This window comes from Vanacampus margaritifer, chromosome 18 (assembly GCF_051991255.1).
Source record: "Vanacampus margaritifer isolate UIUO_Vmar chromosome 18, RoL_Vmar_1.0, whole genome shotgun sequence".
NCBI lineage: Eukaryota > Metazoa > Chordata > Actinopteri > Syngnathiformes > Syngnathidae > Vanacampus > Vanacampus margaritifer.
This window is the reverse complement of record NC_135449.1, coordinates 15740960-15768870: the sequence shown is the minus strand read 5'-3', so window position 1 is coordinate 15768870 and position 27911 is coordinate 15740960. Positions and strand designations below refer to the sequence as shown.

The 27911-nt window shown below is 38.1% G+C and overlaps 2 protein-coding genes across 4 annotated transcripts; one reads left to right on the top strand and one right to left on the bottom strand.

Annotated features, from left to right (window-relative positions):
* The first annotated feature begins 319 nt into the window (after positions 1-319).
* rac3b (Rac family small GTPase 3b) lies at positions 320-20553 on the top strand. 2 transcript variants are annotated; one of them, XM_077551033.1, is made up of 6 exons: positions 320-459; positions 6584-6655; positions 9642-9759; positions 12822-12884; positions 13411-13570; positions 17563-20553. In XM_077551033.1, exons 1-6 carry the CDS (start codon positions 425-427, stop codon positions 17691-17693), a joined length of 579 nt encoding a protein of 192 aa, XP_077407159.1. In that variant the 5' UTR covers positions 320-424; the 3' UTR covers positions 17694-20553. The 2 variants fall into 2 exon arrangements, with proteins under 2 accessions (XP_077407159.1, XP_077407160.1); XM_077551034.1 differs by lacking the exon at positions 320-459 and adding an exon at positions 6242-6318.
* dcxr (dicarbonyl/L-xylulose reductase) lies at positions 20460-27589 on the bottom strand. 2 transcript variants are annotated; one of them, XM_077551031.1, is made up of 9 exons: positions 27520-27589; positions 27254-27411; positions 26716-26813; positions 26480-26634; positions 25454-25496; positions 25253-25373; positions 25054-25118; positions 22519-22636; positions 20460-21026 (listed from the first exon to the last, which is right to left on the bottom strand). In XM_077551031.1, the coding sequence occupies exons 2-9, from the start codon at positions 27303-27305 to the stop codon at positions 20923-20925; spliced, it is 756 nt and encodes a 251-aa protein (XP_077407157.1). In that variant the 5' UTR covers positions 27306-27411; positions 27520-27589; the 3' UTR covers positions 20460-20922. The 2 variants fall into 2 exon arrangements, with proteins under 2 accessions (XP_077407157.1, XP_077407158.1); XM_077551032.1 differs by lacking the exon at positions 27520-27589 and having other exon boundaries at positions 25253-25352; positions 27254-27512.
* Between the last annotated feature and the right edge of the window lie 322 nt (positions 27590-27911).

Genomic DNA, 27911 nt, shown 5'->3' with positions numbered 1-27911 from the left:
CTAGTCTTTCAAGTGCGAGCAGTCCTTCAATTGTGACAGAAACGTTTAACAAAGGTTGTCAGTCTTGGACAATGACATATAGGTCTAACAAAAATCACTTGAAGTAAGTATAGTAAATGAATAAATACAGACAATACAACAACAAAAAATAGTTACCCGACTCGTTTTTGTAAAGCTAAGCAAAACCGGAAGTAATAGGAGGTGAAAACCTCGTCCTCTGCAATGATAACGACCCGCTTTCCCCTTTGAGAGCGTTGTTCGGTACTTTCCGGACCCGCTCGGCATCGCTCGTCTTCTCTCCTTTCACTGCAGCGCCTTCGCTGAGCGGACTGGCCCGCTGCTCTCATCCGAGTCCTCAGTGCACCCTGTTGGATCTATTAAACGACCAGCGCCGGCTCCCCGGAAGCCCTCAGCTCGTGCACAAATGCAAGCTATCAAATGCGTGGTGGTCGGCGACGGGTAAGGAAAAAAAACGCTTGTCAAGATTTTCTCTGTAAGAGTCTCTCCAATGATGTATCCACAGATAAGATGATGGGAGGATGCTATGTAGAAAAAGGGGCTGGGGCTCGCCGATCTGTCGATCGCCCTATTTTTGTGCACTCTGTCCCCGATATTAGTTACCGTACATTTTGGTTGTTGTGCTGTGGTTCTATTTCGTTCGTACCTTCATAGCGGCATTTAGAGTATCGATATTATTAAGCTAAAATGCGTCGGAGAGGCTATGCGGACCACCTACACGCCTTGTAGGCCACTGGAGGCAGGCTGAAGTGCTGATGCACGCTTAGGAATGTGTTGTCCTATTATCAAGCAAACAGGCCCCGCTGCCCCAATTCGTCCATTCAGTTGCATGCATGTTTCTTCGTCATAGCAGTAGGAGTAGTAGTACAAGTATTAGCGTCAATATAACGCGATTGTCTTTATTAAGCATGGCAACGAAAGAACCCAGTTACTGTTTAGAAGTGTGCAAAATCACACCAAGATTACACACCAGTTCTTGCACTTCTTTGAAAGAAATCCTACGTTGCACACTTGATTTGTTTGAGAGCATATGAAACGTTAACAGGCAGGGAGTGGCTTGTGGTGGTAACTCTTGTTTAATGATCCCAGTGTAGATGTGTCACTGTGTCAACTGGACCTCAAAGCAGAGCATTTTATTAGAATGCCTTATTTTGATTTGGCTAACCCATTTCCACTGCCTGCACATGGATGCATGTGAAAAGGACAAAACATTAGAAACACCTCTCAGTATGACACACAAAAACTACTACAAACCCAGTTCCAATGAAGCTGCGAAGTTGTGTTAAACATAAAAAAAAAAACTGAATACAATGATTTGCGACTCAAGTTAAGCCTATATTTAATTAAATACTCTACAAAGTCAAGATAAACGGATAAACGTCATTTTAAAAAATCGAATAATCATTAACTTTGAATTTTATAGCTACACCACCTTCCAAAAAAGCTGGAACAGGTGGCAAAAAAGACTGAGAAAGTTGAGGAATACCACAGGTGAATTTGCGCAGGCACACTTCAAGTGTTTGTAGCATGTAGCCGCTGAGCTTCGGATTCAGCCATTCATCGTTGTAGCTCCACTAAGCTCACCGCGTACTTTGAAAATAGCTGAGAGCCGCAAGAGGACACCCGTCTTTGAAGCGAGGCCGGCTGCCGAGATTAAAGACACTGATGAAGATGAGCTCGCACGTTAGCGATATTTGAAAGGCGTTTCCCCCGGACGAGCAGGGGAGCTGGTAGGATGGTCTTCCGCATGTGCAGTTTACTAATCGTGACAAACACACGTTTGGCTTCTACTTCTCGAGAAAATCCTTAAATACACCTTTAATTAACATTGCATTGTGGAGTTTGTCACATTTTACTCACAACTGCCACCTCTGGTCTAAAGTGTAACTGCAGTCTCTGTATCAAGCTCGTGCATGGAACGCGTGTGAGTGAGCATGTACGGTCAAATAAACACTTTGTTTTAGTTAGTTTTTTGTTTTTGTAATTGTTTTCTTGGCGTCTGAGCTGCAGTTTGGGCTGTGCTCGAAGCCGGCCTCTTGTTTTGTTTTTTCAGTTTCCATCCCAATTGTGTCGTACGCTAGCTAACACAACACCACACGTCCGCGAGGACGAGCAAGACCACTCTCACCTGTAAGAATAGTTCACCCCGAACACTTAACCTAAAGGGAAGATACAAGCTGAAAGGCACCGTTAAAAAGTCAGGACTCTTTCTACTCATCTGGGCATGCATGATGTAGAAAAGTCTTTATCATTAACATTTTAAACTCTGCAATGCACCTGATGATTATTTGCTCAAAACAATGACATTTAGCAGTTTAAAACCCCTGCCCGTTATTTTGTTTTGATTAAATTCTTGTAATTTTTTGCCAAAATCAGACTTTTCCTTTTAAGTGTAATAACTTTTATTTTTATTTTTTTTAGTGTAATAACTTTTATTTTTTTATGCAACCTATGGACAATAATAGCATTATTATGCTAACGGCAAAATTAACTATGCTGTATATTTACATAAAATAAAATTCAAATTTGAATATTTTATATGACAGTTAGAGGCTTGAATGAGCCCATTAGTCATAACAGTAGAATTTTTTCATGCATGCCCAGTTTTTACACAATGGCAGTTTTCTGAATAGCACAAAATTCTTGTAATTTTGTCCCAAATCAGGCTTTTCCTTTGAAGTGTGATAACTTAGTCATTTATGAATATATTTTTTCACTTTCTACCACTCAAAATGTTCAGTGGCATCAGACCTATCTATACATATATCGTTTTTATTTTTATTTTTATTTTTTAATGCCCCCTATGGACAATAATAGCAGTATTATGTTAATAGCAAGACTAAAAATGCTGTGTATATATATATATAAAATAAAAGACTAATTTGAATATTTCATATGACATAGTTAGAGGCTCAAACAAGTCCATAAGTCATAACAATAAAAACATTTTTATACATGCCCAGTTTTTACACAATGGCATTTTTCTGAATAGCACAAAGTTCTTGTAATTTTGTCCCAAATCAGGCTTTTCCTTTGAAGTGTGATAACTTAGTCATCTGTGAAAACTTTTTTTCACTTTCAACCGCTCAAAATGTTCAGTGGCATCAGACCTATCTATACATATATAGTTGGGTTTTTTTATGCCCCAATGGACAATAATAGCAGTATTATGCTAACAGCAAAACTAACTATGCTGTATATATATTATGAATAGATATAAATCAAAGTAAAATATTTCATATGACATAATTAGATCCTTGAATAAGTCAATAAGTCGTAACAAGATATTTTTTTCTTTAGAATATTGTGTTATTGTGACTTTGACCTTCAAAGTCACAATAACTGATTTTGATGACAGAATTTATGAGTAACACTTTAGAACAAACATGCAGAATTCATGAACATGAAACACCAGTTACTGAAACGAAGAACTACTACTAACTAAACACCAGAACTACTTTTTTTTCCCATTTAACATTTCATGCAATGGGTCTTGATGTGTTTTTTGCAAATGTAAGTTCCACATTTTGCGCAAAACGTTTGAAGCCCGAAGTGGCTTTGTGCAAAGGCCACATTGTTTGCGCTTAGACGGGGGTCCAGCACGCTGCTCTGCATGCTCCACCTGCTCCACCAAGCCTTCGGCAGAAGGCTTTGCTTCCTGTTTCAAAATTTCAGGCCAAATTAGAGCATTGCCTAGTTCCTCAAGCCGCTTGAAGCTTTTCTTATGGTTCGCTGTATGATGCCCTAGTTGGAAAACAAATGTAACGCAGTTTCAGTGCTGCTGATTCTGGCTACTGCGTAGAGGGTTGCCCCGGGGTTAGGAATGGGATGGGGGAAATAATGTGTGGCCACTTCGTGAGTAGGAGACCATAATAGTTTTTAATTTTTTGAGAGACACTCACTAATTTCTTTGCCCTGATCGCCGTCATTTTCATCATCCTCTGCCTCCCCGTCGTGTTCATCTACGCCCCCTCCCCACCCCCTTTGCTCTCACCTCCGCGTTCATCTGCGTCCACTTCCCACACCTCGTCATGGTCATCGCCGTATTCATCGTCGTCATCCTCTTCCTTCTCCGGTAGTCAAAGTCCAAGGTCCAAGAGTAGACTCTTCAACCTCTTCCGAGCTCTCCGAACTAGCGTCCGAATAAAATTCTTCTTTGGAATTAGTACTTTCTAAAACGAGCCGAATCGCGTCCTCCAATACCATCTTTCTAGCCATTGCTACCAGTTGTGGTGAAAAAAATGCAAAGTAGTGATCATCGCGAGAACGACCTAAAAAATGCCCAGAACCATAAGAGTAAAGAAATTCCAACACCCAACCAGTAAGAGTTGAAATTCAAACAATAACAATAAACAAGTGCATTTTTTTTGCATTTGTGGGCAGTACCTTTGTATTTTCTTGTGCACACCTGCAAATATGCATGCCCAAATAGACTGAAAGTGAGCTCAGACACACCAACACCAAACTTTTTTGTAATGCCAACCGTTTTTATCACATTAATTTTGACCAATCTGCACAAGCAAATTCATTTATTAGCCTTCGGCGCCACCTAGTGGATTTTAGTTGCTAACACTCTTCAACACACAAATTCCTCTATTTTCATGTTTATGACTCGTCAAAGAAGCGATTGCATCAGTAATCACGGAAAATGCATTATAACACATCAGGTTTACAGCATATCAAAAACTGTGATTTATAACGGGAGTCAATGAGCCAAAATCGGGCATTATTACAAGAATTTCGAGTGAATCTCTCCCTCCTATTTGCAGTAATTATAAATTGCAGCATGGCGCCATTTTGAACTTCTACATTTTTTAACAATCCTGGTGAAATGTCAGGTCCCTAGTGTATTTTTTTCAAATGCTTTTTCTTTGATGAAACACAGAAAAACATAAAAAAGACAGAAAATGGACAAATAACACCAACGGGTTAAAAAGAGTCACTGCCCTCAGTACAGTTCAGTTGTCGTTAAATTTTTAGTGCAACACATTTGCACAACATTGAGGGATGGTGCTTAGAAAACATGGTCCAACAAGATGTTCAAATGCTGAACTACTTTGAGAGTAAATATTATTTCCCTTTAAAATTAATCACCAGATTTTACTGCTTACACTATTGCAACATTGGGAATGTTTTTATTTTGTGGTTTTCGTCACATGCCAACAAAATGAAGTGCCCTTTACACCCTTAAAATGCATTAGTTTAAAAAAACCAAACAGTTGTTGTACCAATGAACTGCAACTCAATACCATACATAATGTTGGTGAATCATTTAAGTGCATTTTTTTCTTCCTATACTTAAGTGTGAATTTGCATAATGTCAAAGTGGCTTACAATAATATTATCAATAAAAATAAAATCTCTCGTTTTTGATAAACTTCAAATAGCCCTACTACGTGTTAGTTAACCCCCGGGGTGGTACTTGGTGGAATTTATTTATTTATTTATTTTAACTCCGCTCTCTGCAGCTTATTCAGCATTCCAAATGAGAATATGTTCCCAATTGTCTGATTAAATAAAAGTTAAAAAACAAAACAAAAAAACACTACACTACAAAACAGGATTTCAGAAATCTGCTCACTGGTCACTGTTTTTTCAGCTGTCTTGGTTTTTCCCTTTAAAGGTATGGAAATCATACTAGGGCCAAACAAATACAAAAACAGTATGTAAAGTTGCAATTTCCAGTACGATAAAGTCTTATTATGAGACAATATTAGGGGCTTTATAATTGTGTAATTTTGTCTCTTTTTCTCCTTTGTCTCTACGGGGTTCGGCATTGTCGAGTGACGACAAACTTAACCCGGTTGGTGAAGTTGGGATCCGTTTTTTTTCTCTCTAACTTCGCAACTCGGTTTTCCGAGTTCAAAGGGGCGTTCCTGTGCATACTTGCTGATATGAAGTTGGAGAGGTCAAACTTCCCACCTTCCTCGAATGCAACATAATTACCAGCCCAGGCTGATTGCAATCAAGTGCAGCTGGCTGATTGCAGGCAGGTGCGGATAGGAGACTCCGCCCACCAATTAACCATGCCAGACTGAGCAAAGAGAAAGCACATTTCCAGCAGGCCAAAACACAACGTGACAATGGAAAGTTGTCATTTTAAGAGATTAAGTTTGCTTTTTTCAAAGTGTGACTGAGGATAGAAAATGTTTTACGCCCTCTTATCCTGAAACAGTTAAAGTCACTCACCTCAATACTCTTAAACACTGTATGTCAGCATGATTGACACTTTCTAAGAATGCAGGCCCTTAAAATCATTCGCTGCACGCGCCTTATGCTTCTATGCATCACTAGTTGTGTGTGAGTAGGTTAGAGGTCAGTTTTGCCTGTAATTGCGAATGAGCATGTGGGTGCATGTGAATTGTGAGGAGGTAAAATCAGGGGGCAACTGTGTCCCTCAGGCAACATGAATGTAGGCCAGTGTCTGTGTGGCATTCACTGAATGGGAGTAGTTGCCTCCCTTCAATTGGGGACACACACTGCAGACCTAAAAGTCTTATTCAGAGTGATGTTTTACACATACAGTATGCAACTGTGTTACACATGTCTCTCCATTGTCTTCCAGGGCTGTGGGTAAGACCTGTCTGCTGATAAGCTACACCACCAATGCATTCCCCGGTGAATACATCCCCACTGTGTGAGTAAACGAGTGACTTTGCTATTTTGTTGTGCTAAAAAATCAAATATATTCCATGATGCATTGCTCCAATTAGTGTTAATTTTGTCAACGAAAACTAAACAAAACAAAAATCGTCAACACACTTTTTTCACCGGACTAAAACTAGACTAGACTAGACTAAAACCCTCGTTAATAAACAATAACTGTGACTAAATCAGTATGTATTTTCGTCGACTAATGCAGGATGTATGTCACTTAATAAAAACTGGACTAAAATCTATGGACATTTTAGTTCATGAACAAAAATGAGAACCTTGTCTCTGCTAACCTGTCACTGTGACACTGTCATGTGACACACAGTGACACTCCCCCTTTTAAATCTGTAGCTAGCGATACAACACATAGGACAGACAGGAGGTGGATTTACGGTGAACAGTGAACAAAAAAAAAAAAAGTAAATTATAGTTATAATGTAACATTAATCCAACGGCTATAACGTTCCAACAATATTGTGAGTCCGACCGCTAACTAATGCTGGCTAATTTACTAGCTTATAGCATAGACCATAGTAGCCACTGTAATTGTGTGTGAAGTTGTTTTTCATCAAAAAGATGAGAGAAATTTTTATGTGAAATAGTTTTGGATCTGAAATGTTCAACATAATCTGCTGACAAAAAAAATATACAGGAATAAAACTAGACTAAAACGTTGACCGTTTTTGTTGACGAAAACTCGACGAACAAAATTATGTTTTCTTGGACTAAAATAAAGACTAAAATGCTTTATTTATAGTTGACTAAAAATGGACTAAGTAAAAATTAGATGAGGTTGATTAACAATAATAAAAACTAAGAAGTGTGATTGAAACTGGATGAAAACTGAGACTAACTTAAAAAATGGCGGATAAAATGAACACTAGTAACAATACAGAAAAATAAATTTCCGTTTCTGTTTGATTTTTAGCATGAGGGAGATTCACACGTCGTGGCACAAAAATATATTTTGTATAAATGGAGCAACATATCCAATCTATCCCCTTTACTTACCAGTCAAGATCAGATATACCCTGTATCTAGTGAAGTGAGGGGGGAGGAGATCGCTGGTAGGGTTTAATTAGTTGGGGAAAAAAATTGTTTTTAATTGTTTCCTTAATATTGCGATTGGGTCAGTGACAGATAAGGATTTAATTTATTGTAAAAACACGTACAATATTTTATCTTTATTATTAGTGACTATTAGCCTATTTACAGTTTAACTTTTATCTACACTTCAGGACATCTATTATTTAGGAATTAGAACATACATCTATCTTGGAAAGCTTTCTACAACGGTTGATGGTTGTTCGCACCACATCATATTTTCAACTGAAAGGGGAAGTCAACACCTTAAACATTTTTTTGACAATAATATATTATATATGACCTCACTAGTCTAAACATGACATTCTGATTAAAATTACATTTGTGGAATATGAGTTATGCAGCAAAATCCAGCCATTTTTATCCATCTCAGGGGGCGGCCATTTTGCCGCTTGCTGTGGACTGAAGATGACATCACAGTTGCTCAGGGCTCAGGCAACGACCAATCACAGCTCACATGTTTTCTGAAGCTGAGCTGTGTTCGGATGCTACCTGAGACTTTAGCAACTGCAATGTCATTTTCACTCGACGGCAAGTGGCAAAATGGCCGCCTTGTGATATTAATAAAAACTGCTGGATTTTGCTGCTTAACTCATATTCCACTAATGCAATATTAACCACAATACCACATTTAGACTAGTGGGGCTGCATAGAACATATTGTTAAGAAATTTTGGTAAGGTTAGCTTCCTCTTTAAATCAAGGTTATTAGGTTATGAGCCATCTAAACAAAACAAGCTAGCAAGCTACGCAAGTAAAATTGTAATGAAAATATAAATTTGTTGGACAATATTAATATGACTTTTTTCATGTCATACCACATGATGTTCAAACACAATTATTGCATCCCAGTTGCTAAACAGGTAACTTTTTTGACATAGTTGTAACTTGTGAGAAAGTAACCTGATTGCTGCAACCATGTGTTCTTGACTGTCTTATGGATGATACAAACGACAGTTTTTAAATGTAGGCTATTTCAAAATACAAATCTCAAACTAGTTGTTTCTTTTTGGTCACACCACATGATAATTCATTAAGTGGGAATCATTGGACAAACATATCCGTCAATGACCCGATTGCGATTTAATATGTGATTATTTTTTTCAAGGTCCTCTTCCCATTTATTTTTGTTTAACAAACACGAGCAAAAAAATTAATCTATATTACAAAAAAATATATCAGCTTTATTATCCATGCAACTTGAGGTCATGCAGGTTAGGTTTATGCTAAAATAAAGGCAAAAATGAACCATTAATTAATATGAAAGAGTTTATTTACCTACTTCATTTAGAGATGTTAACTGATCAAACCAGGGGTCGGAACCCTGGTCCTTGAGTGCCGCTATCAGACAAGTGATAGGCTTCTGTGGAAATGAGCCTGATCATTGAATCCGATGCGTTGGAGGAGGGAGACATCTAAAACAGGCAGAACAGAAGATCTCGAGGAGGGAGTTCCCCACCCCTGTACGGGGGGTTCAGTCTTTAAGAGTTCACTATGACAACTTCACAGAATTCTACCAAACATTAAAAAAAAAGAGTCAGTATTTCATAAATCAGATTACAAAAATAAAGCAAACAAAACTGTGATTTTATCACTTCAACTTTTCACGTCTCATGTGGACTACAGTTTTTAAGCACCAAATTTATCTGGACACCATATCAATATACAAAATAAAGTTTACGACCAACCGGAATGAAGCATTTTTTGCCCCCCCCAAACGATTTGAAAACTGCATTGCGATTTGAATTTGATAAATTGTTCAGAGATGCATTTTCAACCTCCAATCGCAGAGCACATACAGTACAGACAAAAAAGCTTCATACTGTTAGGCATGTTCTATAAAGTATCAATTCATCTTCCCTACAGCTTTGACAACTACTCTGCCAATGTGATGGTGGATGGCAAACCAGTCAATTTGGGCCTTTGGGATACAGCCGGACAGGAGGACTACGATAGACTCAGACCATTATCGTACCCACAGACGGTAATCAAACAACCTCTATCAGGCAACATTCTGTCTCTCTTTTTTATCAAGATTATAATATTAACATTTATTCTATATTTCAATGCCATTGGCCAGCCATTTCATGATGCTAATAATGATATAAATAAATAAGATTTTTATTGGGTCTTTCAAGGGACCCAGTGATGCTTAACAGTATTTTATGAAATAAAAAAAATATTAATAAAAACATATGTATTTGATAAAAAGTTTCTCTCCTGTGTAAGGCAGATGGCCAGTCCAGCCTGGGGCAAGGAATTGGTACAATGTTAATTCTTCCTGAGGAAGGAAATGAAAGAATACCCTTCAGTAGCAGATCCAGACTACTCCACGTGTTGAATCTGAAGTCACCAACAATTATACACTCATTTTGGAAACGTCGCCATATTGACATTTCTGACATTGGTGCTAATTTACCCATATAAAAACAACACTGTTGACATAATCACCTTCGGTAATTTATCTACATTTAATACAGTTGTTATCCAACTCAGTCTAGTTTGAATGAAATAATCAAAATGGGTTACAAAAACAAATGTAGCTCCAGTGAGAGGAGCAAAGATAAGGAATTGAAATGAAAAAGAGTACTTTCGGATTTCCTCAGTACGTCCTGCGCTGGGGTCACCACGGTGAGTCTCTTGCATTAATTGTTTGGGAGTTTGGCAATTGAGAGCCACTACATCGTGATAACTTACATTGATGTTTCTGCATTTGGCAATTTATTATTATATTATATTATTAGTATGGGATTTTTTTTAATGGGCATTAGGTGAACTGATGAATACACACACGCTCGCACGCACGCACACACGCACATAGACATACTCACCCACATACAAAAAAAATGTGTGTATATATATATATATATATATATATATATATATATATATATATATATATATATATATATATATATATATATATATATATATATATATATATGTGTATATATATATATATATATGTGTATATATATATATATATATATATTTAAAAAAAAAAGAGGAAAAAAAACATTTTTTTTAATTAATTTATTTTTTAAAAAGGAGAGCAATGATGATGTCAAATCGAATGAACAATACTGAGCTCTAGAAAAAAAAAAAAAATGTTTGGCGCAGTTTTTATGCCAAGTGCCCTGTCTGACATAACCCACCCGTTTATTTCTTTTTTTAATCTCAGTCTAGCACCAGCAGTCACTGCTTTATTGGGGGAAGTGACAGGAAATCGGGCCTGTGTAGTAAGTGAAGGGCAGCATCATGTACCACTTCACTACTGCACGAACATATAGTGTCAACCAACGATAGGGCTCAGAAATCAAGAATTATTTTCCATGTTAACAATTGGGAATAAAATATCAATTTGCACCTTAAATCCTCACCTTGCCAAGTTGTGAAACTTAAGGTGTAAGCCAACTAAGTTCCCTGAGGAAATGGCTAAGAAAACAATATACAAATGTATGTATGACTTAAGAAATAGACGATTAGTCAAAATTTTATTGTGATTTGGATATTGGCTTTTCTCGATCTTTAAAACATAATGGTTGAAGAAAAACGATTAACCTGTAGAATAGCGCGGTGCGTTTACAAGTTTCCTACGTTGTGAAATTACCCTGAATGAACCATGTTGCTTATAGCAAGCCTGGAGCGATTCTGCTGTCACAAACTTGCATCCTTTAAGCGGTTTAATGACACCCTAGTTGGAGTTAATTGTAAAACTAAACACATGACAAGAAGACTTACATCCACTGTATATTTAAATACAAAACATGCTTTGTTTTTTAAAACATCGCTAGATGAGCGCTAATGGTAAAGTAAATGGAGGATACTATTGATATGCTAACGGGGAGTTAGTATCGACTTCGTGTTAGTCCTTCGAATAACGAATATTCACACACAAATGCTGTGGAAACGCACACCCATAGGTAAGATAACTACTCAAAGGCACAAATTCTTCAAAATTTGTCAAAAACTAGTTATTTTAATAGAATTAAAATCGCAGCTTTCTTCTGTTTTCATTGTGCGTACACCATGGATGCACGGCACGACACTGCCCCCCAGGAGGCCAAAATGAGCAGGAACACCCAGTATTTGTTTTTAATTGCTGTTTTAGTATACAGTATTCTTAGTTTACTTTCTTAGTAATTTAATTTCCCGCAGTCCTTTTAAGTCATATTTAAAGATGAGTTTTCAAGGATTCAGATTCCTCAAATTTAAAGGATACATATATCCAATGACTTTTTTTTGTCATACCAATACACATTTCCACATGACATAGCACAAAGTACAATTCCTGAGGTCCCAGGTTAGCCCACTAAGTCACCAGACTTGTGAAAATAACATAAGATAAAAATAAATATGATAAAGAGGGTAATGTAATGCTTAAGTTTGAAAATGAAGAATGAAATTGCAAGAAGCTTTAATTTTATATCATATTTACAAGGGTATGTAATACTTGAGAAAATGTTCAAGAATAAAGGGTTCAACGTGAAGGGATGAATGGGCGTAAGGCTATGACCAATGTTTTTGAGTAGTTGAGTTTTAGCAGATGAAAAAAGTTTTAAAATCAATGAGTAATTGTGTTATTAATCATGATTACAACCTTAATCAAAATAATAATATTTTTTTCCATAATCGTCCAGCCCTACCACTAATGCAATATTAGCCAGAATAACATATTTAGACTAGTGTGGCTGCCCATTTTTTACTCGAAAACTGTCTTTATGTATATTTTTGATCAGGATAATGAAACTAGCGTGAATTATAAATTTGCTGAATTTGTTTTGGATAAATCATCAGTAAATAACCCTAAAATCTACTGTACTTGAGAAGTAAAATATGTACTGGATTTTAAGAAAAAGTTAAAACATGCTGTATCTACAGCAACAAGAACATCCTTAAACAAGCACTATCACAACAAATGAGCAATAATCCATTAGTGTATTAGATAATAGTCTTTTTGTTGATCCAAGCACGTATTGTACACACACGGAGTCTCCCGCACACAGATGTTACTCTCAACTAGTGGTGTTTTTGGTTCTCTCCCAGGATGTGTTCTTGATATGCTTCTCCCTGGTCAGTCCGGCTTCCTTTGAGAACGTCCGAGCTAAGGTCAGTACGCTGACTGATCGCCCAAACTCCCCTTTTCCTCCCTCCACGCCGAGTCTGACCACAACGAGGCACATCTTTGGCTCCACCTGGCTTATTCAACTGCAACCCCACCCGTCCAGACCTCGTCTTCCAATCCACTGGATTTGAACCCTCTGGGCCAGATAAAAGGTTGCAAGACGAGGTCTGAATGAGTTAACACTCTGCACAGTAAGCGTGTCGGCCCTCTTGTGGTTTTGTCTGCTGAGCATCATGTGATGTTTTCATATAAAAATCACTCTTTTCTGAGGGTCAAAGCTCACAGTGTAGAGTGTTGCCTGAGGATGCGTTGTCGTTATATATGTATGCTTCCGTTCCTGATATATCCGTTTTTTGTCATCATAATCACGGAAAGGCGCGCAACACTCTGCCTCTGTATCAAACTAACTTCTCTCTTTCTCTCCTGTCACCAACTTGGACATGCATTCGTGCGAATGTGTGCGCATGTATGTGTGTGTCCTTGTGTATGTGTGTATGTGTGGCGCCTCAGTGGTACCCTGAAGTGAGACACCACTGCCCCAACACGCCCATCATCCTGGTGGGCACCAAACTAGACCTGCGAGATGACAAGGACACCATTGAGAGGCTGCGGGACAAGAAGCTCTCGCCCATCACCTACCCGCAGGGTCTGGCCATGGCAAGAGAGATTGGTGAGATCATGTGGCATGGACGCGGAAACACACTTTCGTGACTGACAGTTTGTCAGTCCCGACGGATTGCTACGGAAGAGCGTTAGGGGCAGTGAAGAGAAAAAAAAAAGGTTGACTTTAAAATGAGAATTCTGACTTTAAAGTCAGAATTCTGAGATTAAAGTCAAAATTCTCACTTTAAAGTCACAATTCTCACTTTAAAATCAGAATTCAAAAAAAGTTTGGCAGGATTCTGACTTTATTCTCACAATTCGGACTCTTCCTCTTCCATAGATTGCCCACCTCTGATATTCACAGTTTTTTAGTAATTCTTACATGCACCAGGGGGATTTGAAAACACAAATGTGACCAGACACAGTAAAATAAGTCACAGTGGTGCACATTTAAAAAAATGAAGTTTTGGCAAAAACAAACTAACTGATCTTTCCAATCATATATCACTGCGATACTCATTACATCATTACCACAGATATAATTAGATTATTAAGCAAGGAGGGTCAGTCACAAATCCCGTGTGTGTGAACGACAAGAAAACAAAAAGGCCAGGCCAAGGATGCAAGTACATTGTGGTGGTTGCATACGACAAATACGACAAGGGGCCTGCGGTAGTAACCTTTCTGTCACACCGCGGTGAGGTTGTCTTGTCTGAGCTTTTACTGTCTTGTCATTTCCTGTTTTATTTTGAAAATGACTCCTTTTGTTTCAGGTCACTTGCCCTTCCTCATGTGGTCAGTGTCAATCTGATTCCTGATTGTGTCCACCTGTTTCCCATTACTCTCATGTGTGAAATGGTCTGCGTCTCCCCTGTCTTGTGCCAAAGTGTTTTCGTCAGTCACTCAAGCCAGTCACAGTCGTAGTCCTCAGCCTTGTTGTCCTGTCTTCTGTGTGAACTTTTGTTTGTAACTTTGTATAGCCACAGTATAGTTTTAGTTTAGGAGTGATTTTGTTTTGTTGGTAGTTTAGACATCCTCCCTTTTGGAGCGCCTTTAGTTTAACATTTTATAGCTTTTGTTTTTCCCTCTAAACAAAGAGTTTTATGTTTAATAAATATCTGCCTAGAGTCCTAAATCTGCCACGCCTTGTCACTTTCACAGGTAAATTGTTGTCAGCCTTTTTCAAATGGCATATATTAATAGCACTTGCTTTGCAAGATGAGTTTTTTTTGAGTGACGAATGCTGGATTGACGGAATGCCCACCTTTGTCTGTTGATCCTAAAATAGTCGTGACGAATCTACAGAAGAGGATTAGGGCCAGTGAATAGAAAAAAAAGGTTGTCAGGATTCTGACTTTAATCTCAGAATTCTCACGTCGTGAATTATGACATTAATCTCAAAATTCAGACTAAAAAATTAAGAATTCTGACTTTATTTTCAGACTTCCCTCCACAATTCATAGCTCTACGTCACAAAGTCAGAATTCTGAGATTAAAGTCATAAATATTAAAATCAAAATCCACATTTTAAAATCTGAATTCTGAGATTAAAGTCAGAATTCTCACTTTATAGTCAGAATTCTCAGAATAAAGTCAGAATAAAATAATTCTGACTTTAATCTCAGAATTCTGATTTTAAAGTCAGAATTCTCAGAATAAAGTGAGAATCCTGCAAACCTTTTTTTTCTCTTCACTGGCCCTAATCCTCTTCCGTACGAAGTGATGACGGAAGTGTGGTTAAAATAAAATGACAGACTCACGATTACAGTTTGGTTGGTCTTGAAATAATGACGAACTGATAACGACGGAAGGGTGCAGGCGCTAACAAATGACATACCAGCTAAATTTTGCAAATTGCCCACATCTGTAGGTACACGGTTCAAAAAATGGATGGATGGATGTTTATATACTACACAGTATGTACAGTGACACAGTAAAATGAAGTTACTCATTCGAGTAACATTAGAAATATATTACAATAATACTTAACTATATTTGTATTTTCATACAAAGTATACTGTACTTGTAGCTATATACATACATAGCAAAAAGTGAACATATAATATATCACCAACTATTTAGGACAGTGGTTCTTAACCTGTGTTCGATCGAACCCCAGGGGTTTGGGGAGTCAGTCTCAGGGGTTTGGCGGAGGTCAAGACACATTCGACTCAAATGATTCATGATGATACGCCCTGCTGCGCTAGCCCATCATTGGCTGCAGGTGATCACGCTACAATGTTTGGCTTACCAGTTCTGCAGGGGATTTGGTGCGCTCTGTAGTCGATTTGTGGATGTTGTGATGGTATGTCGTGTGATTTCTTTATTGCATTCCCTCCATACTATGTCGAGCAAAAAAAGAAGGTAATCGGACAAATATGTGCAATATGATTTACATGTATAATGGAACATATGGTGTTCCACAGGGTTCAGTTCTGGGGGCTCTTCTGTTTTCATTGTATCAGCTGCCCCCTGGGTTCCATCTTAACAGTGCTCTATAAATATAGAGTTGAGTTGAGTGATGGCTGTCAGTGTCCTAACTGCAGGTTAGCAGCCACTGGTTTAGGATTTTAGAAAATCATGCCCAATGTTTAAAGGGACAGTCAGTGATCCCTAGCGCCATCTAGTAATTCATTTATTTCAAAAACCAACTACTTATGTCAATAGTATAATCGTACGCAGAAAAATGTGTATCGCATAAACTTTTTTTTTTTTTTTTTACATATTCGTAGGTCTAAAAATCACTAATTATTTTACATGGCTGTAGTCTCACTTTACTCGAGGCTCCCATGTTTCGCTGCCATCTTCCTGCTATGAATGCCCGAAGGACAACTTTGCTAACGTCGTTAGCCCGGGTGGTGCCTGCTTTTTGAACACTTGAAGCTTTCCATCAAATTGGTTCACAAAAAAGTTCTGCTCATGAGGCTTCATGTTCACACAACCCCCCTGGTGGCCAAAGCTGTAATTTGTGGTCGTCACTGAGTCCCGTGATTCGGGCTCCCGCCACTTGTCACCTTCTGCTTTGCTCTCACAAGCTTTTACTATCTAGTGTCTCCCACTAGCCACTCTTGTTAGCCACCATTCCAGTCTATGGCTTCGACTAACTCCTGCTAGCTGCTCGTTAGTTGCTAAATCCAGCTCGCTCGGTCTTTCGACGTTGCTCGACGGGCTTCACACCGGCTGCCGAGTCACTGTCGCTTGCCGAGATACTCGTTTGCTCACGCAAAATAAGAATTGGTGGTAGGCTTGCGAAGTGTGGTCTCTCCAAGTCACCTAGTGTGCTTGCTTCTGAATGCGTGCACTTCGGCTACATTCTATGCCAGGGGTGGCCAAGTTCGGTCCTCGAGAGCCACTATCCAGCCTGTTTTCCATGTTTCTCTCCACTAACACACCTGTTCATGATCAGGATCGTTGTCAGGCTTCTGCAAAGCTTGCTGATGAGCTGATCATTAGAAACAGCCGCGCTGAAGGAGGAAGACATGGAAAACAGGCTGGATAGTGGCTCTCGAGGACCGAACTTGGCCACCCCTGTTCTATGCTCTAGTGGTCACTTATCACACACTGTGCCTTTAAGCCATATGACTTACTGGCGACTAATTCGGATAGGCCCCAGTTATCCCGCAACCCTAAACACAGTTGTATGAAAATAGACTGTTGTTAAATTGTTACGTATGGCGAGTAGAACATTGTCTGTATTTCAGGTTTGTAAAGATATGATGCTTTTGATTTGTTCCGACTCAAGGATAAACTCACACTATTTTGGGAGCTTATTTCTCTGACACGGCACAATGTCAAATTTACGGAACTGATGAGTGGTTCTGGGGAAATTCAAGTAACAAAAGCACCCAAACCTCTCAAAGACATGAGTAAACGGCATCTAGGCTTTCACCTACTGATCATAATGACAAAGTGGGAATTCAGTGTCTTGGTCAAGGATACTTTGATGTTCGCTGTTGGGGAGCTTCAGTTTGAAAGGCGCATTTGCCGAACGGACTCCTGGACTTTGTGGGCTTGAAAAACAAAACGTGTCTCTGATCATGACCTTTTCCTGGTCCTCAGGGGCTGTAAAGTACCTGGAGTGTTCCGCGCTGACCCAGCGAGGCCTGAAGACGGTGTTTGACGAGGCCATCCGAGCCGTGCTCTGCCCTCCGCCTGTGAAGAAGAGGGGAAAGAGGTGCACCATGTTCTGAGAAGACGCTCCCAAAACGTCGTTAAACAAGAACCACGACATCTATAGGATGATTTTGAGAGATAACTAGCTTGAGTGGCTGTGCACTGCTAAAATTGCTTTCTTTATATTGATGTTTTTTCAACGCAATATTGGTAACAGCACCGATATTTCTCTGATTGTGTTATCATTACTGAAAAAGGTAAAATACATTGACTGTCTACTTACAGTACTTTGTACTCATAGAACCACACTGAGTTCCCATGAGGGCTAACAGGTTTCTATTACTCGTCTTACACTGCTACGTCCTGTCTTTCTTAGTCCTGCTTGCTTGAATGAATGCAGCGTTGACTGATAGAACGTGAACTGTGAACATGTCTTATGGATACAAAGTTCTTAGATAGGAACTACTTGAAGATTTAACTGTCAGTAAGACACTTACATTAAATTACAATTTCAGCATGATGACGTCAAGGAACTGTTATGAACGCTGTTATGTAAAAATAACTCTGAAATTTACTCATAAAAACTCTAAATTGTCCGTAAGTGTGACTGGTTGTTTGACTACATGTGCTCTGCGATTGGCTGGCAGCCAGTTCAGGGTGAATCTCGCCTCTCGCCCAAAGTCAGCTGGGATAGGCTCCTCCAGCACACCTGTAAAAAAAAAACTGTTCAGATTCGGTCAAATTTAGCAATCAGTACAATGAAGTCCCGGAATTTGAATTTAAGCATAATGGCGAGAATTTTAGCTAGAGATAATATTTTACGGAGTTGTTAAAATGTGCAAATATAAGTGAATCATGGGAGTATTAACATGAAATACTCAAAGGGGAAGTCCACCCAAATATTTTTTAACATGGCATTCTGATTAATACTGTGTTTTCTGAACATGAGTTAATCAGCTAAATCCACCCATTTTTATCCACCTCAGGGGTGCGGCCATTTTGCCACATGCTGTCGACTGAAAATGACAACATTGGTCAGGGCACAGGTAATGACCAATCACGGTTCAGCTTCAGAAAGTAGGTGAGCCATGAATGGTCGTGCCCTGAGCGACTATCAACAGCAAGTGGCACAATGGCCGCCCCCTGGAAATGATAAAAACAGGTGGATTTTGCCATCTAAATAACATATTGAAAAGAAAATTTTAGGATTGACTTTCCCTTTAAAATTTGAAGACTCCTGGAATTACAATGAAATGCTTATGAAAAATTCTGGTCCATATGTCAGAAAAGTCATTTTATTCTTCCTGTTAATTGCATATTTCAATATAATTTGGAAGGTTTTAACCTTAACAGAGCGCTGTATAAAATGTTATAACTGGAAATTAGTAGTGAAGGCACTGTATTGCAGCAGCACCTCGGAACCAACTTATTAAGGGAAGAAAGGTTTTGATTTATGTTGTGGGCCAATAACTGTAGTTGTTCAATCTCGTCAGTGGAATATTTTCTTCTATGTTACATCTAAATTTAATGCCAAGTTGAAATAAAAAATATTGTCATCATAATGGCTGCTCTCCGCCCACCTTGCATGAGTTGTATAACAATTTGGCAAACCTGTTGTTGCAGAGATATGGTTTTAACGCCCTCCCTCTTTTCTGACCTTTTGTGTATACTACACACATATTTTTAGCACAATGAAGGAATATGAAAAATATTACAGTTGTAATGTATTCCATTTGGACTCTAAAAGTGATTTAATCCTCAGGATAGCAGTACAAACTATGCGGTAATGAAGACACTGACATCACATTAGAAAGAGCACGGAAATAACATTTTATTGATTAAGATGCATTTAAAAAAATCATTGTTACAAAAAAACAAACAAATATGTAACACAAGATGGAATCCTCAACTTCCCTGTTGGTTCCATGGACTTTGTGCTGTTTGTGCTCAAACACCATCAGATGTTACTGAAGTGTTTGAGTAACTTCATCCTAACTGTGAACATGTGACAGACAAAACCTTGCTGCCTCTGAGGGTTGAGGAGTTAGCATGGGTCTTAGAATAATTTGCCATTGTTTTGATGTTGTTTGTGTGTGTGCGGCAGTGAGGGTGTGTGTAGAACATTGATAAGATTGGGGGAAGTGCATGAAAGACAGTATTGTTTTAAACTGAGTTTTTAGTGTCAGATTTTTGGGTACTATTTCATATTAATAAACATAGGTGTCAAAAGAAAATAACATCTTATGATGTATAGAATAATTCTTAGGAAATGAATGCTTTATGAATACCTAAATATACCTGGATGTTAGCTCTTATAACTAAAATGAAGCAAAGTGATCCAAGTGTTGCTAACATTGTAAAATAAAGGGGCCAATTTTATTTTGGTTTTGGTGTCAGTGACAAAAAAAAGCACCTTTTTATGATACAGTAATTGCATTTTTGTATGGGTGCAGGGCGGTGGTGTGTTTGTCTCCCCCTAACGGTGAGATACAGCACTCCCAGCCTTTTTTTTTTGGGGTCAGAATTATCTTTTGTCTTTTTGGCTGGCATAGCGAAGTATGTGGTTGAATAATGTCGTGTTGTCCTGCCTTGATAAGGTGTCGAAATAAAGCTGGCAAATGCAGCGCCAATTCCTAATCTACTACTGCATGGAGGTTCTCTGGTTATTTGACACACTGTAACTTTTAGGAGAGGTTGAAATGCATTGGCCATGTATGTATGTAATGTAAGATGAATTGTATACTTGTTCCAACTGTGTCTCATTTTTAACATTTTATTACTCCATGTCTGTGTGGTTAAATATTTCAATTTTTTGGAATACTAAATACAAATGTATATGTACGTATGGCTTTTTGTCCTGATTTATTCGACACACGAGACATTACATGTGACATCATCAAAGAAAGTGGAATAAAAAAAAAACCTGGATATGGACAATTATAGCAGCGTGTTGTTTGTTATCTGAAAGCAGGGAACATTTCTGTCTAAGAGTGTTTGTCTCATGTAGTTCACATTTAGTAATATACCAAGTTGTGTAGCTAACACAGGATTAGTCAAAGTAAAGCTTCTTATATGATCCAGTGAAGTTTTACCCCACAGCAAACTACATGCATAGAACTCAGTAATTGTTAAACTAACGTTTAAGCAACTTAACTTTGTAATGTCATGATTAATTTGATCACATTAATATTTCCCAGTAAATGCTAAAAGATTTCAAGTGTATACTATATATTCTGTATTAGACTTCGCTGTAAAATTACTTTATTTTGAAAAACATTGAGAGTTGATTGGTGATGCTGTGCTGCTTTAACAGGCCAGGAAGCCTCCATCGACTGGCAGGGCAACTCCATTTGTCATTGTGCTCTTGTCACTCAGCAGGAACAAAATACTGTTCACCACCTCATCCACCTCTGGACACAAACAAAATGAAAGGAGTCACTTATAAGGTACATTGCATATACAGACGCTCCCCTACTTACGAACATTCGAGTTACGAACAACGGTACATACGAACATGTCTGCGCGCATGCGCGCATGTCAAAAAATGTTCGGAAAGAGATGCTGTAAGTTAGATTTTGTATTGCGCACCTTTTTCCGAGTACTGTAGTGCTTCTTTCCGCCGCTAATACCGACGCTTGGCGCTGTGAGAGCTCACCCAGCATTGGAGGCTCAGCAACGTGTCGAGGAGGAGGAAGAAGAAGAAACGCCTGTCGCTCATAGATAAAGCCATCGCACTCTTCAAGCAGCAAGACCCAAATATTGAACGTTGCACAAAGGTTGCAAATCAATTGAATGATGCCATACAGTGCTACCGCATCATTTATGATGAAAAAAGAAGAAAACTGTGCAATCGTCGTTAGATCGCTTCTTTCGGCCAGTTTCTAGTAAATCCTCCAAGGAAGATACTCATCAACCCTCAACTTCTTCCTACATTGAAGTTACGGAGGAGGAAGTAACTTTTGAAGCCCATTCCAGCGACGACGAAGAACCTCTCATGATATAAAATCCTCCTCTTCCTCCTCCTCCTCCTCCATCAAATCCTTAAGCATCGAGTACATCTTCCAAAAGTAAGTTAAACTTATCTTATTACGTACATGTACATACTGTGTGTGTCTCTCGCTCTCTCTCTCTAACATACGTAGTACAGTACTGTACGTATTCTCTTTAAACATAAATTATAATACAAAATATAGCACTGAAGCAACTTACGAACAAATTCACCTTACGAACGATTGCTCGGAACGTAACTCGTTCGTAAGTTGGGGAGCGTCTGTAACCCCAAATGTGGCTAGTGTAAATTAATGGAGGTTGGTGGTCATAAAAAAACTGACTTTAATTGAGAGAGCACTATTTTCATTTACCAGTACCAATACCATGAAATAAGGTCGGGTATCGGCCCAATACGATACCTGGTATCAGTACTCACCCATCCCTATTCTAAACACATCCTGAGTTATACGAGGCTGTGCAACCGCATTATCTCTCTTTTTTATTTTGACTTCACCTTGCTATTTTTTCTCTCAATTGAGTTGTACAGGTGATAGATCATATTAGTGGTGGAAAAAGCTTTGAAATGATTTATCTTGGTCTCATTATAGTATATCACAAAACTTTCAACAGGGAATGTGCAAACTTTTTATCCCCTTTACGATCCATATAATATGTGTGTTTGTTTTCAACCATGGGAACTATTCACTGAACTGAAATTATTTATACTTAACACTTTTTACTTCACACTGAAAGACAGCCTTGCTAGGGGTAGTTGTAGTACCTTGTTACAGTGACTTGCTATTTTTCAAGCAAGTTAACATACCTTGCTTTCAGATGTATTTGTATAATGTGTAATGAGCACAAGCTAATTGTGATAAAGGAAAAAGAGTAGTCAAGTCTGCTGCTTCCAACCTGCAAAGCGGCCCAGTGGGATGCGGGATGTCATGGTCTTGGCTTTCTCAGGGTTGCTCCAACCTCGACGGCCCATTTCAGTCATCACCACAGTGGGGTTCACACTGTTCACGCGAATCTGACCACAAACACAACACATGAAGAATCCATAATAACAAGCTACAACTTTTAGTCAATAAAAGCATCAAAGATGGTGGTTTGGGAACCATTGCACTATAGACATTTGCCAGGGCTGAATTGTTAACAAAAAGGGAGAAAAAAACTGTAGGAATTACATAGTATAGCATAATGAAGGCATCCGGTGGAACCCTCATATTTTCAAAACCGACACTTTTCAGGAACCCCTCCAAAAAAGGCATCGTTTGTTGAGACATTAACATTTTATCAAAGACAGCAAGCCATTTTCAACACTTTACATTGGTTAATAGTTTGTAGACCCACATAGGGACAGACCAATACTACTGATTTGCCAAATAAATAAATACTAGGGGTATCAAAATTAGTGCGTACAGTTTTAGTTAATTTAAAGTCCTTTTAATGCCACTAATTTTTTAAATGCGCGATTAATGACCGCCCCTTACTTGGAAAGTCTGTACTGGGGGAATTCCAGTTGCAACGCAGCAGACACGTCCACGTCAAAATTTAGCAGTAATAAATGTAATACTAATGCATATATTTGTGGAGACTGGGGTCAAGTTGTATTTTATAATATTAAAAATGTGCAAAATTTTCATGTTAAAGATTAGATCGCTCTTAATATGAAAAGAAAAATGCACTGACCTGTCACCATGTCCTACAAATCCAGTGGCCATCTAGTGTCAGACAAATGACCAACACAAATCCATATCACACTTGTTTTTTTTTTTTTTTTTACAGTACAGTACATCTGTTTAATTTTAACTCGATTTTATGAATTATTATAAAATTACTGTATCAATGACTAGTTTAACATTTTCCCCCACTTTTTTGCTAACAAGATGAAACTTAGAAAAAAATATATATTATTGTAAATTTTATTGTACATTTAGAACAGATATAAAATTTGTGAATAATTACGAGTTAACTTTTGAAGTCATGATTACGGTTAGAAATTTTAATCGCCTGACACCCCTAATGACTGCATAAATAAATAAATAAAAATGTGAAACTGACCAACTTTGAACATAGGAAGGTTCCACCCAACAATGACGATATGTAATGAAGCCATAAATGTCACCATGTCCTACAAATCCAGTGGCCATCTAGTGTCAGACAAATGACCAACACAAATCCATATCACACTTGTTTTTTTTGTTTTTTTTTACAGTACAGTACATCTGTTTAATTTTAACTCGATTTTATGAATTATTATAAAATTACTGTATCAATGACTAGTTTAACATTTTCCCCCACTTGTATGCTAACAAGATGAAACTTAGAAAAAAATATATATTATTGTAAATTTTATTGTACATTTAGAACAGATATAAAATTTGTGAATAATTACGAGTTAACTTTTAAAGTCATGATTACGGTTAGAAATTTTAATCGCCTGACACCCCTAATGACTGCATAAATAAATAAATAAAAATGTGAAACTGACCAACTTTGAACATAGGAAGGTTCCACCCAACAATGACGATATGTAATGAAGCCATTTGTAATTTTTCCGTACACTGCAAAAACTAAAATCTTAAGTAGATATAATTTCTTAAATTTAACCTAAATTTGCTTATTTTGATTTGAGTTATTTTTATTGTTATATATATTTTTACTTAAACTGAAATTGTCAGGCAAGATCATTGTGCTTATTTTAAGATACTTATTACTTAATTATCCTATTTGATCAAGCAGTCTTGGCGTTGAGTGTACTGTGAGGATTAAAAACAAGCATTTCCCCCATTTTAAGATGACAACTAACCAACACCAAAGGCCCTGAACTCGGGCTTTATAAGTTTTCTTATTTTAAGATTTTGCATAATCTAGTAATAAGATAAATGGAAAAAAATACTAAAATACTAAGCTCATTTTTCCTTCTTTCAGTACCAGCTCAGTGGTCTAGTGGTAGAGTGCCTACCCTCAGACTTGAAGGTTGTGGGTTTAAGTCCTGGCTTGGTCATGACAAATATAATGGGACCTGTTACCTCCCCGCTTGACACTTCAAGCGTAAGAAAAAATACTCATGTATTTTAAGAAAATAGTTCTATTTATTACAGCTTGAAAAAAGTCGACATTACTGTTTTTTTTAGTCTGAAAATACTATTTTCAAGTCCGCAGTGGTTGATATGGGCCTAGTATTATTTTCTTATTTTTCAAAATCTTACAGGTAAACTTAAGTAAAATTGTCTTGTTCTGTTATAATAATCTGATAATTTTGCTTATTTGAAGTAATTATTTTCTTATTTTACAATTTTTTCATTTTCCACAGTCCTTTTTGCAGTGTAATCTTGCTACTTTTATCTGTCCTACACTTAACAATAACAGTTAAAGTGTTCACAGACACATTTGGATTCTAACAAGTTAATTATTTCCCATGTTATTGATATCAGTGAGTACCTGATGGGGTCCCAGCTCCAGAGCCATGACTTTGGTCAACATGTCCAGTGCTCCTTTAGTGGCACCTGAAAGTGATTAAATACAAGCACAAGATGAATAGAAAGGAATAAAATAATGACATTGCGCTCTTTCTCAACAACAACACCAGGTCACAGGTCAGCTCTAGAATGACCAAAAGATGGACCTTCACTTTACTCACAGTAGACAGTATGGTTTTTGAGGGCACACTGTGACGCCTGGCTTGACACATTGACGATAGAGCCTCCTGATCCTCTGGCTATCATCCCATGAGCCACGACCTGCCACACAAATACAGTCGCCTTCTTTGATTCAGTGGAAACAGTTTGAAGTAAGAGAAGTTACCAGCTCAACAAGCTGTTAGAAAACAGTATGTATTTACCTGGGACACATGCAGCACTGCTTTCACATTCACAGTGAAAGACCTAGAAAAAAAAAGACTAGATTTACTAGACTTAATTTATTTACTGGGCCACACTTTCATTTGACTCCTTAGTTCCTGTTGGATTCGCTACACTCCATCTAATCAAGCCAACACCAAGAAGTAATACTTTCCTGAGTCCTGACACACCATGTTTATATTAGACTGATTATCGTTTGCTAAACTTTTACAAACTGAATCAATGTTGGTAAAATGTGCTGCTCTGGGTGATCTATCTATCTATCTATCTATCTATCTATCTATCTATCTATCTATCTATCTATCTATCTATCTATCTATCTATCTATCTATCCATCCATCCATCCATCCATCCATCCATCCATCCATCCATCCATCCATCCATCCATCCATCCATTCATCCATCCATCCATCCATCCATCTATATTTTAAGATACTTATTACTTAATTATCCTATTTGATCAAGCAGTCTTGGCGTTGATCTATCTATCTATCTATCTATCTATCTATCTATCTATCTATCTATCTATCTATCTATCTATCTATCTATCTATCTATCTATCTATCTATCTATCTATCTATCCATCCATCCATCCATCCATCCATCCATCCATCCATCCATCCATCCATCCATCCATCCATCTTAGCCAGCCAGCCAGCTATCCATCCAGCTTGCTAGCAAGCTATCTAGTTATAAAGCTATATAGCTAGCTAGCTAGCTCTCTTATCTAGCTATCTATCTTTATTATTTAGCTTGCTACATATCTAGCTGAGTAGCTAGCTTTGCTTACAACTGTGGAACTGATGTGGGGAGGGCCTTGGTCTGTTGTAGCAGAATTGTAGCCTATTACAAGCCACGTAACCATATACAGTAATGTCTTTGGCCTGAGTCAGCTGGATCGACTCCAGCTTTTACATTGACCCTGAACAGAAAAAGTGGTATTGTACATTTGTACAGAAAATATCCCTGGGTACCCAATAACCCTAAGTGGGATTTACGTGACTTACTGGTCAAACTGGTCAGGTGTGACCTCAAGAAATGGCTGGAGTTTGGCACATGCAGCATTATTGATGAGCAGCTCAATGGGGCCAATGTTTTTGAGGGCATCATCTGTGGCTCCCCAGTCTGCCAAGTCAACACACACAGGTGTGATGGATGGACACTGTGGGGACAAACCAGAAAACAAAAACATGGATGTCGTTTCAGTAAAATAACTCTGGAATACTTAGAATGCTGATTGTACCTCGTGCACTAGACTGTCCAGGTCAGACTGTGTCCGTGTGACTGCTGTGACATTTGCACCATAGCGTGCCAGAGCTCGAGCAGTAGCTCTGCCAATCCCTGAGAAAAAGTACAATGAAAGCAGGTATCTTCACATGTTGAGGGACTTTTCGTATGATCCAAAACACAAAGTGGAGTTAAATATAAGTAAGTAGTCATCAAAATGCATCAAAGCACTTTGAATAGGCAAGAAAGACTCATTACATGAGTGTAATTGTTTGTCAGTGTGGATTATTCAATTCAGGTTCAAATTGTATTATTTTAAAATTGTACAAATATTTTGCATATATTTGTGTACACGATAGCATGGATTACATTTTACTGTATTTTATTTATTAGAGAACAGTACAGTATACTATTAGTTTATTCCATCTGAGGGGCTTTAAATTAACACTTTGACCGTAGTGTTCACGTTCAACCACTGGAGTTGCTATTACACCACATAATCATTGGGTCGGTGTACACATGCAGCAAGGATCATTTTTGCATGTTGCGTTTACCTTTTCCTGCTCCAGTTACCAGAGCGCGTTTGCCTTTAAATGAAATCTCCATGTTGAAAGTAACGGGTCCGAATGAAATCAACTGAAAATGAAGACAGGATATTCCACTCGCTCGGCCCGGAAGGAAGCGAACAATCGAACTCGTGACTCGCCACTATCTGATGATACGCAAAGAAATATACAAAGTCGCTCCTCTAAATGCTCATTTTAAGCGCTAGAGAATATGTGTTTTGTGGATGTTTGAAAATGTAAGTTATTGTGCTCACCAAAGCTGTGCAAGCACGAAAGAGCGTGCCCTGCACCGCAGCAGGCAGGAAGAGGCGTCCCTCATTTGGCTGCCAAGTTTAAAGTTAATAGTTAGGTTGGCTTTGCTTGCAACTTAGATGCACTCCACTTAGTGCAGGATCTTCGTGACGAAGGTACTCTGCTCTTCTTTTTCTTTTCTTTTTTGCCACAAATGTAGCTTAGTAATGTTAGTTAGGTATCTCATCTAAATTAAAGTAAATACTATAAAATATTAGGCTATGTCGCTTGATTACAGCTGCATTTCTGGAAACTACACTGATGCTTAAAAAACCCAAAATGGCAATATTAATATTAAACAATTGTAATAATTTAATTTTACACCCACTTATAACCAATAATAAAATAGAGTTAA

Bases quoted from the DNA above. Each gene is read 5' to 3' on its own strand.
- dcxr (XM_077551031.1), bottom strand. From the start codon at position 27,305: ATGGAGATTTCATTTAAAGGCAAACGCGCTCTGGTAACTGGAGCAGGA. The intron at 25,497-26,479 runs GTAAGTCACGTA...TTTTTTTTCTAG, and splicing joins ACACCTGACCAGTTTGACCA to GTCTTTCACTGTGAATGTGA. The intron at 25,119-25,252 runs GTGAGTAAAGTG...AATCACTTTCAG, and splicing joins CAAAAACCATACTGTCTACT to GTGCCACTAAAGGAGCACTG.
- rac3b (XM_077551034.1), top strand. From the start codon at position 6,257: ATGCAGGCCCTTAAAATCATTCGCTGCACGCGCCTTATGCTTCTATGC. The intron at 6,319-6,583 runs GTGAGTAGGTTA...ATTGTCTTCCAG, and splicing joins CTATGCATCACTAGTTGTGT to GGCTGTGGGTAAGACCTGTC. The intron at 9,760-12,821 runs GTAATCAAACAA...GTTCTCTCCCAG, and splicing joins CATTATCGTACCCACAGACG to GATGTGTTCTTGATATGCTT.